The sequence below is a fragment of the Sturnus vulgaris genome, chromosome 16, assembly GCF_052056855.1.
Source record: "Sturnus vulgaris isolate bStuVul1 chromosome 16, bStuVul1.hap1, whole genome shotgun sequence".
NCBI lineage: Eukaryota > Metazoa > Chordata > Aves > Passeriformes > Sturnidae > Sturnus > Sturnus vulgaris.
In genome coordinates, this window is record NC_142258.1 from 13,705,782 (window position 1) to 13,715,670 (window position 9,889).

Consider the following 9,889-nt stretch of genomic DNA (forward strand, 5'->3'; position numbering starts at 1 on the left):
CGGGATGGGGACAGGGCCGCGGGGGACAGGGAGCAGGGGGACAGGCACAGGCGGTGGGGGCACAGACACACCAGTAAGAGACCAGTCTGTAGGGTTTAATGGCGATGGAAGAGCACAGCCTGAGACCGGGCGGGTACCGGGCACGGCACCACCACGGCCGGGTCACAGCCCCGGCCCCAGCGATGGGGACGCCGTGAGGACCAGGCGGACGTCGATATTTAAAAAAAAAGAGCAATTAAAAATAACTTTGGTTGCGAAGACCACGACCACGGGCTCTCACTCGCTAAGGGACCCCCCTCAACCCTTGACGCGACTGGGGCAAGCGCGGCGGTGCCGGTGAGGGGTCCCGGGATGGCGGCACCTCGTCCCCGAGCTGGCGGGGGGAGCCGGGGTGCGGGGCGGGGTCAGTCCTCCCAAGCCTTCTTTATGCAGAGGCCCCACTCCCAGGAGAGGTGCTCCGTCTTGTCATCGTCGGTGACGAGGGAGCGGACGCGGTACGAGCCCCGTGCCAGCCATCCCCGCGGCGCCTCCTCCGCCGGCGTCACCACCTCGTACTCCTCGGCCCGCGGCGCGTAGCTGCCCACCATGAACACATCGCGATCCACTGGGCGAGGAAGGGACAGGAGGGACGGGTGAGTGGGGCCAGGGTGGCGTGGGGGCCCCCCCAGCCCCGGCCCCGCAGCCCCCAGCCCCACTCACCGGGCCGGCCCCGGCGGTAGGTGAGGTGCAGGCACCGCAGCCCGCAGACGATCTCCCTGTTCACCTGCGGGCAGAAAGCAGGGGGGACTTGGGGACTGCCCCATGGCACCGGGACCCCTGGCATCCTGACATCCACCTCTTCCAGGACCCAGCCCCGTGTCAGAATTCAACATCATCAAAGGTGGCAGGGACTCCAGGGTGGCGGGTAACTCCAAGAGGGGCAGGGACTCAGAGATGGCAGGGATCCCCCTTAGGAAGGCTAGGGACCTCTAGGAAACCCTGAGATGAGCAGCATTGCTGGGATCTCTGGGAGAAGCAAGGATTCTGGGCTGGCAGGAGCCATGAGGTGGCATCACGCCCCAGGGTGGCAGGGACCCAGGAGGCTGGGGGAATTCAGGGTGGGCAGAGATCCCTGGAGGGACACCGACCCCAGGGATAAAGGGTGGAAGCAGATGTCGCAAGGCAGGGACCCTGGGGCAGGCAGGGACCCATGGGTGTCAAGAGGCACCCTGTGGGCAGGGTCCCAGGGGAACAAGGATCCCTTGGGTAGGGTCCCCGTGGTGTGAGGGCAGCAGGGCCATGCCCAGCCAGTGGGCACAGGGCACCACGCACACGCCTCACCTTGAAGGACACCTTCACCCTATAGTCCACCCCTTCCTTCAGCACAAAGGCCCGGCCTCTCAGCTCCTCCAGGTCTCCTGCACAGGCAGATAGTCCATCAGCCCGGTAACCCTTCCTCCTCCTCCTCCTCCTCCTCCTCCTCCTCCTCCTCCCCCAGCTGCCCCCAGGGCTCACCTGTCAGGTCCATGGTGATGGGCCCTGGCGCCTGCTCGCACATCAGTGTCAACCTTGTCACCTGCACGTTGGGCACGCTGGCATCTAGGGACAAGCAGCAGGGCCCAGACCTTACCAACCATTCCCAGTGCACCATCACCTCCATCCCAGAGAGCCAAGGAGCTCCCATGGCCCTGTAATGGCAGGAAGGGCCATGGTGTCCGTAGTGGGGGTGTTAAAGCAAGTGAATGCCAGGCAGCCAGACAGGGCTCAGGAGAGCAGGGGCATCTCAGGTCACCCCACCACTGGCATCAGTGCCTTTTGGGGTAAGATCACGTTGTTTAAAGAACCCAAGGTATACCATTCCCTGGCTCAGGAGCAGAACAAGGGGAAGCAGAGAAGGAGGATGCAGCACGTGCAGCCAAGGCATCCCTTGAGGTGGGCACTGGTCTCATCCATACCCCAGCCCAACCTGCACGGCCTCCAGCTTTCACACAAACCACGGTGCACCCCTCATGCACCCCAGTGCTTTCCAAGCCCCCCCACCCCGTTTGCACCCTCCCGGATGCATTCATGGATGGACATTGAGATGCTGGGCCCATGGAGTCCCCCAGGGACCCCCAGTGCAGACCAGCACCAGCCTGGGGGCTGCTGTGGGGGCCATGGGGAGCAGGGGGCACCGTCTGGTCACCGGCAGCCGTGCTACCCCGGTGTCCCTCCCCCCGCCCCCGCCGCTCGCTCCTCTCCGTCATCCCCATGAATTTCCCGGTTCCCTGTAGCCGTTCCTATGGAAACTGCGGCGGTGATCCCGTAACCACGGCAACTGGGGTCCCCGGGCACCGGCACTCTGTCGGCAGGGAATGCCGGGGTCTCTGCGCGGGTGGGGGGCACAGGCAACACCCACGGGCGATTCCAGCCGGGATGTGCCCTCCCTTGCCGGGGATGCCCCACGGGACGCTCCCTGCTCGAGCACGCCCGAGCTCCCTGCGCCCGCTGGGGCTGCACCCCCCGGCGGGGCTGCCGGGGTGCCCAAAGCCGACTGCAGCCCCAGCCTTACCCACGGCAGCAGGGATGGCACCCAGCAGTGCCTGCTTGTACTTCCGCAGGCTCTCATCCCCTGGGTCCAGCTCCTGGATCTCCTGCAGGCTCTTCTTCTCCGGCGTCTTGTACGCCAGGGCCACGTCGGCATCCTCCTCCTCCTCCTCCAGCGATAGCGTCACCCCCTCCTTGTCAGCCATGATGTCTGCGGGGGACAGGCAGTGGCAGCCCCGGGGACACCCCAAGGGACACCCCGCGACACGAAGGCACTGGTGGGCAGGGGGTGGCCAGGCTGTGACACGGGAAATCCCCGTGGGGGAGGCCAAGCTGCCCCCCTGCTCGGAGCTGTGGGGAGGAAGGCTGCCAGGCTCGATGTCCCCGGGGCCTGGTGGCACAGCTGAGACCAGAGGTGTTGCCGCCGGCTGCATTTCCGCACGGTCATGGAGCAAGGCGAGCTGCTGCCTGCGCGGTGTGCTCGGTCTAGGGGGTGCTTGCAGCCCCCTCCAGCCCCCAGGGTCCCTTCGTGTCACTCAGAGAAGTCCTTGTCACTGCCCTGAGGCCCCCTCCAACCGCACTGGTCAACCTCCAGCCCCATCTCCCACCCCAAACCCAAACCACCAGCAGCTGCAGGGCAAAAAGGTATCACTGGGATGGTGGCTCCGGTGGCTCTGGTGATGTCAGACTGCTGGGGGGCACAAGGGTGGGTGATGTCCCCACAGTCTCTGACTCTCCCTACCCACTGCATCACCCCTCCACTCTTGTGACTGCAAGCAGTGAGCTCCCCAAAACCCCTGAAACTGCATCCCTGGGGACATGCTGGGAACACAGCATGGGGCAGAGGACACTGCCTGCACTCAGCCCCGGGGTTGCAGGGCCAAAAATGTGGGGCCATAGGGCCAAGATGTGGGTCCCCAGGGCAGTGATGGGGACACGGCAGTGGCCCTGCTGCCCCTCTGGGTCCCCCACCAAGGCCCTGCCCCTCGGCAGCACGCGGGCACTCCCAGCCCAGGGATGCACCCACCTGGGGACTCGCTGGCTGCCCACGGGTGGCAGGGCAGGGTGGCATGCGCCGGGTGCCACAGGCTGCGAGGTGGCACGGGGACAGCGGGGGTCTCCCCCGTGGGATGCTCCAGTCCCCCCGGGCCCGGGGTGATGCTCACTCATGGATACACCGGGTGCCCGGGGGATGCTCACCTGTTGGGGACTCGGAGTGATGCTCGCCCTCCCTCCCCGGGGCAATGCCCCCCGCCGCCCCCGGGCGCTGCCCCCCGGCCGCCGCCGCTCACCTCGGTAGCACAGCGCCAGCCAGAGCAGCTCCAGCAGCTGCCCGCCGGCCTCGCACACGTCCAGGCCGAGCATGGCCGGGCCGTGCCGGGCCCGCCGCCCCCGGGGCCGGGCGGGGCGGCCGCTGGAGGGGCCCGGGGCGCGGCTCTGCCGGTGCCGGCGGCTCCTCCCGCCCGCTGCCGCCGCGCTCGGCGGTGCCGGCTGCTCCCGAGCGCTCCCCGCTGCGCTTCCCGGCGCTGCCCGGCGCGGCCCGGCGGGGCGGCGGCGGCTCCCGCAGACGCGGTGGCTCCGCTGCCCGCCCCCGCCCGCCCCCGCCCCTCGGCGGCTCCAGCCCCGCCGCTCGTGGGCGGCGAGACTGCAGTGAGCTCATCGCCGGGCGCGCCCGCCCCGCGCTGCCCGCACCCCCCGAGCCTCCTGCCTGTACCCTCAGTGCACTGCCTGCATCCCAGGAGCATCCTGCCTGTACCCTCAGTGCACTGCCTGCATCCCAGGAGCATCCTGCCCTCACCCCCAGTGCACTGCCCATGCCATGGCCGCACTGCCCGCATCCTGGCGAGCCCCTTGTTCACAGTGCCCGCACCGTGACCGCGCTGCCCGCAGCCCCGCACGCTGCCGGCACATTGTCCACCCTGCCCGCATCCCGCGAGCATCCTTCCTTCCTACACCCTCAGTGCCCGCACCCTGCCCGCACCGCCATCCAGCAGCCACAGCCTTGTGTTTCCCCCTCCCGAGCACCGGGTCAGCCAGGGTACTCCCCGGCCCGGGATGCTGGGGGGGTCCGTGTGGTGCCGGGGATTGCCAAGGGTCCCACGGGCAGGGGGGCAGACTGACCCCGGGAGTCGGGGCCGGGGTTTGGGGCACCCGGTGGAGACGGCGGCAGGCGCGGGGGGGCAGCGGGGCGGGACCGGGCGGGGCCGGGGCGGGTTCGGGCAGAGAGGCGCGACGCGGGGCGCGCACCCGCGATGACCATCGGCGGCCCCCGCGGCCGGCACCCCCGCCTCCAGATGCCCTGTCTGCGCAAGGTGAGCCACACCGGCACCGGCAGCAGCTCCGCGGGGAGGGGGCACAGCGCCGGGCTGGGCGCTAGCACCGCGGAAAGCGGGCACCGCCAACGTGGGGAGCGGGCACCGCTCCCGGGCACCCGGTGCTGGTTCTGTGGGGATCGGGCACCGGCGTCGTGGGGAGGGGGTACCGAGCGCACCGGCCCCGGCACCGTGTGGAACGGGGACCGGGCTCTGGGACTGTGAAGACGGGGGCACCGGCACCGTGTGGACCGGGGACGGGGCGCTGGGACTGTGGGAACCAGACACTGACACTGCCCTGGGTTACGCGGGCATGGGGGGCCGCCGGGGACCAGGGACCGGCACCATCCAGCGTACGCTGGACAGCGGGCACCACCCCAGCCCCAGCGCCGCCACGGGGAACCGGGAACCGTTCCACGAGGGAATACCCACGGGCAGCGCCCCGGAGTTGCGTGCTCTGCTCCCCCACGCGGGGCTGGGGTGCTGCCACAGCCTCGGCAGAGCTCGCTTCCCCAAAACTGGGGTTCCCCGGGCCAGGGATACTCGGAGGATGAGTGTTTACAGCTCCAGCATCACACGCTCGCCCAACTGCTGGGTGCCTCGGCCAGGCTGTGGCATGCCAGCCTGTCCCTAGGCTGGGCACAAGGTGCCCTGGGGCACTGCGGAGTTCCAGGCTGTCCCCAGGCTGTGCCCTGGGTGCCCCTATCGGGTTGCGGGAGCCAGGCTGTGTCCGCGTCACAGGGTGCCCGGGGTCACAGTGAGGGGAGCCAGGCTGTGTCCAGGTCACAGGGTGCCCGGGGTCACAGTGAGGAGAGCCAGGCTGTGTCCAGGCCCGGTGCCGCCGTCGCGGGGCTGAGCACAGCGGTTCCTTGCCCGGCAGATGGAGCGGATGATCGTCAGTATGCAGGACCCCGACATGGGCATCAAGATGAGGAACCAGCGCTTGCTCATCACCGTCATCCCCCACGCCATGACAGGTGGGTCCCCGCTGTGGTGTCCCCCGTGAGGTGCGTTTGGGAGCTCCCCGGGTGTCCCCAGTCCTACAGCAGCACCCACTGCCAGCCTCCGCTCCTCTCCCCGCACCGCGGGTGCTCAGCGCTGCAGCTGGGATCAATTATGCATCGGCTGCGCGGGGCGGGCGCTCGCTCGTCCTTGGCAGGGCCCCCGTCACCCTGCGTGATCCCTGGCACTGCCATGCTGTGCCAGGTGCCCCAGCCGAGAACCCCACCATGTCCAGTTTGGGGGACCCCATCGCACCCCACTAACGCAGCCTCTGTCCCCAGGGAACGACATCGTGGAGTGGCTCATTCAGAAGTACGGCATCTCCGAGGAGGGTGAGTGCCCTGGCACAGGCAGCTGGCACCGGGGGGGCAATTGGGGCTGCCGAGCCTCCACGCAGCCCCCAATCCCATTCCGCAGAGTCGCTCCACCTCGGCAACCTCATCGTGAAGCACGGCTACATTTACCCCCTCAAGGACCCGCGCAGCCTGGTGCTGCGGGCGGATGAGTCGCCCTATCGCTTCCAGGTACGGCCGCACCGGGGCACGGCACAGCCCAAACGCCGGGGCTGCCCCGGCTGGGCACCGTGGCACCCCATGGCAGCTGCCTCAGCCTCCTCTTCCCCACAGACCCCATATTTCTGGACCAGCACCAAGTGGCCGGCCACGGAGCTGGACTACGGTAGGTACCGCTGGTACCAACAAGGGCTGCGACCTCTTCCCAGCCCGCTGAGTGCCGTCGCTTCTCTTGCAGCCATTTACTTGGCCAAGAAGAACATCCGCAAGCAGGGTGATCTGATCGAACACGAGAAGGTGAGCGGTGCCCTTCTCACCCCTGTGATGAACTTGGGGAGTCTCGGCTCACCCAGGAGCGAGGAGCATCGGCTCTCCCTGCGCTGGAGTGGCAGCGGGGCCCGGAGCCAGGCAAGGGGACAGGTGCCACACCGCGCCTACCTGTCACTCCCCAGGACAACTACAACCTCCTGCACAAGCGGATCAACCACACGTGGGACTTCGTGGTGATGCAGGCACGGGAGCAGCTCCGGTGAGTGCGGGCACGGCCGGCACCGCTGCGCCCTGGGGAGCGGCAGGGATGGAGCACCCCTGGGTGCCGGGCAGGCAGGGTGCCAGCACCTCTCCGCTGCCTCTGCACGGCCAGGGCAGCCAAGCAGCGCCGCAAGGGCGACCGCATCGTCATCGACTGCCAGGAACAGGCGTACTGGCTCGTCAACCGGCCCCCGGTGAGCGCCGGGCAGGGGGTGGGCTGCAGGGTGCAGCCCTGGCACCACTCACGGCCCCGGCCTGGGCAGCGGGGCTGGGGGACAGAGGGGGACCCCCAGCCCCCAGCATGATGCTCTCGCTGCAGCCAGGAGCCCCTAACGTGCTGGAGCAGGGTCCCGAGCGCAGGAACTGCCACACCACCCGTGTCCAGCTGGTGAGTGCGGGTGTCCAGGCACCCCTGGGGCCGCCAGCGGGCACAGGGCACACCCAGTTCCTGTGCCGGGGGTAGAGCTGCCCCTGTGGGTGCCCATCCATCTCACCCCAGTCTGTGCTCACATTTTGGGGTGAGGGGTGAACCCCAGCTCTGCTAACATCTGTGTGCCCCCCACGCCGAGTGTGGGGAGCCTGTGTTTGTCCTTGCACCCACCAGCCCCCTGTGCCAGCCCCTCTAGTCCCTGCAGGGTAGCTGAGCTGCAGGGAGCCCTGGCACCCTGGGCTGCCAGCAGCAGCCACCAAGCTCTCCCTTGTGTTGTGACCCTACTAATGCTGCCCCAGCACCCCCAGGCTGTCCTCACTAACCACCCAATTTCTCTTCTCTGCACCGTGTGCCGCGTCCTCTGTCCACGTAAGTGTCACTAACTTACGGCTGATGTCACACTGGGGTGTGGAGGGGGAAGCCAGAGGTCATTTCATGGGCTGTGCTGGCTGAGCCAGGAGGGCCGGGGGAATGAGGCTGGAGGCCACGGGGATGGGCTACAGAATCCCGGGGTGGGCTTTGGGTGTCGGGATTGTCCAGGGTGGTGGTGGCAGGACAATGTTCCAGCTCCACCGTGCCCTCACCCAGCCCCTGAATCTCTTGCAGACCAAGAACATGGATTACTACAAGCGAGAGGTGAGTGGGGAGAGGGGTGGGGGCAGCTCCTGAGAGGCAAGAGCTGCCAGGCACCCCAACATCTCCCCTGCGCCTGGCCCCAGATCGAGTACTGCAGGAAGGCCATGGCCAGGACCAGGGTGAAATCCTCCATCTGCCTTGAGGGGTGAGTGGTAGCAGCTGCCCCAGCCATGGGCTGGGTCCCCTGTCAGGGTGACAGGGCCACCCATATGCCAGCAACTGGTGCTGGCACCACTGCACCACAGCTCTCAGCAGGGAGTGGAGCTGAGGCTCTGCACAGCTCCCACACATCCCCACCAGATTCCCATCGTGTCCCCACGGTGGCTGGGGTTGGTGGCCCTGGTTGCCTCCAGCCACCACTCCTGGCAGGTACATCAAGTTCAACGAGCAGTATGTGCCCCACGACCCCATCATGTCTGGCTGCCTGCCCAGCAACCCCTGGATCACGGATGACACCACGTACTGGGCCATGAATGCCCCCACGTAAGTGCCCCAGCCCCAGGCCCCCCAGAACCCCAACCCACAGGACAGGGTTGTGGGGTCTGTGGGGTCATGCAGGCTGCCATGGACTGCCAGCCCCAATGCCACTGTCACCCACAGGGTGACAACCCCCACGAAGCTGCGCGTGGAGCGCTGGGGCTTCAACTTCAGTGAGCTCATCAACGACCCCCTGGGCCGGGCACAGCTCCTCGAATTCCTCAAGAAGGAGTTCAGTGGTGAGTGGCCCCAGCCCCAAAACTTGGCTATGTCTTGGCACCCCAGACTCACCACTCTGACCCAGCATCGCCAAACCCACCATGTCCCAGTGGTGCCTAATGCACTGTCCAATCCCAACACCACCACACCAACCCATTACTGTGTCCTGGCACTCCTCAGCCCACCATCACATCCCAGCATCTCCCAGCTGACCTGCCCCAGTTTGCCTGGTTCCACTGCCCCAGCTGGCTCTGTCCCACGGGGACACATGCCCAGCCATGATGGCCTTTGGGGGTTGCCCATGAGGGGCGTCCAGTGCCGTGTCCCCATTCCCAGCACCATGTCCCCCTCCCCAGCTGAGAACCTGAGTTTCTGGGAGGCGTGTGAGGAGCTGCGCTACGGGGAGCAGTCCCGCATCGCCGAGATCGTGGACTCCATCTACCAGTGAGTGCCAGTGGGATGAGGGCTCTGGAGGAAAGGTTTAGGGTGGTGAGGTCATCACGGCTCACCGCCTCCCCAGGCAGTTCCTGGCTCCCGGGGCAACGCGCTGGGTGAACATCGACAGCAAGACGATGGAGCGAACCCTGGAGGGCATCAAGACTCCCCATCGCTACGTGATGGACGATGCTCAGATGCACATCTACATGCTGATGAAGAAGGTGGGTGAGGGCGGGGCTGGGCAGTGCAGGGCTGGGCAGGATCCTGACGTCTCTGCTCGCCCAGGACTCTTACCCACGGTTCCTCAAGTCGGACCTCTACAAGAACCTCCTGGCCGAGGCCATCATTCCACCGGAGACCAAGAAGCGGTGAGGGCAGGGGCCGTCCCCTGGGGCCCACCTGGAGGCTCCTCGCCGGTTCTGACCGCGTTCCGCCCGCAGGGTGTTCCCCTTCATGCGCAAACAGCGGCATTCCAGCCCCAGCCCGGCCCTGCTGCTGCCCGCGGGCGATGCCGAGGAGAGGAGCCGGAGCCCTTCCACTGCCCCCGTCCCCGAGGAGGAGAGCTGAGAGCCGCGGCCCCCCGGCAGTACGGGAGCCCCCGACCCAGCACACCCAGCCCCGCCGCAGGACCCTGCCGGCAGTAGCACTGAAGGAGAGAAGCCATATCCCCCCAGCCCCCCGGAGCCCCCGCTCACATCCCCGCACCCTCCTCTCCCTCGGGGAAGCCGCACCCAGCCGGCCTGGTGCGGGGTCACCCCCTCCATCCCACCCCACCCCGGGCACGACAGTAAAACCCCCGTGGGGAAACGCTGTGGCTCCCGTGGTTT

The 9,889-nt window shown here is 67.7% G+C and overlaps 2 protein-coding genes across 3 annotated transcripts; one reads left to right on the forward strand and one right to left on the reverse strand.

Annotated features, from left to right (window-relative positions):
* Positions 1–79: 79 nt before the first annotated feature.
* ARHGDIG (Rho GDP dissociation inhibitor gamma) lies at positions 80–3,926 on the reverse strand. The gene is made up of 6 exons (XM_014890991.2): positions 3,798–3,926; positions 2,531–2,716; positions 1,495–1,578; positions 1,321–1,397; positions 700–763; positions 80–604 (listed from the first exon to the last, which is right to left on the reverse strand). The coding sequence occupies exons 1-6, from the start codon at positions 3,868–3,870 to the stop codon at positions 405–407; spliced, it is 684 nt and encodes a 227-aa protein (XP_014746477.1). The 5' UTR covers positions 3,871–3,926; the 3' UTR covers positions 80–404.
* An 806-nt stretch (positions 3,927–4,732) lies between these two features.
* RGS11 (regulator of G protein signaling 11) lies at positions 4,733–9,869 on the forward strand. 2 transcript variants are annotated; one of them, XM_014890990.2, is made up of 17 exons: positions 4,733–4,817; positions 5,698–5,794; positions 6,101–6,151; positions 6,237–6,343; positions 6,446–6,497; positions 6,570–6,628; positions 6,784–6,860; positions 6,975–7,056; positions 7,182–7,250; positions 7,899–7,928; positions 8,012–8,073; positions 8,298–8,411; positions 8,529–8,644; positions 8,981–9,068; positions 9,145–9,283; positions 9,348–9,430; positions 9,503–9,869. In XM_014890990.2, exons 1-17 carry the CDS (start codon positions 4,758–4,760, stop codon positions 9,627–9,629), a joined length of 1,413 nt encoding a protein of 470 aa, XP_014746476.2. In that variant the 5' UTR covers positions 4,733–4,757; the 3' UTR covers positions 9,630–9,869. The 2 variants fall into 2 exon arrangements, with proteins under 2 accessions (XP_014746476.2, XP_088030677.1); XM_088174551.1 differs by having other exon boundaries at positions 4,736–4,817; positions 7,905–7,928.
* The last annotated feature ends 20 nt before the right edge of the window (positions 9,870–9,889 follow it).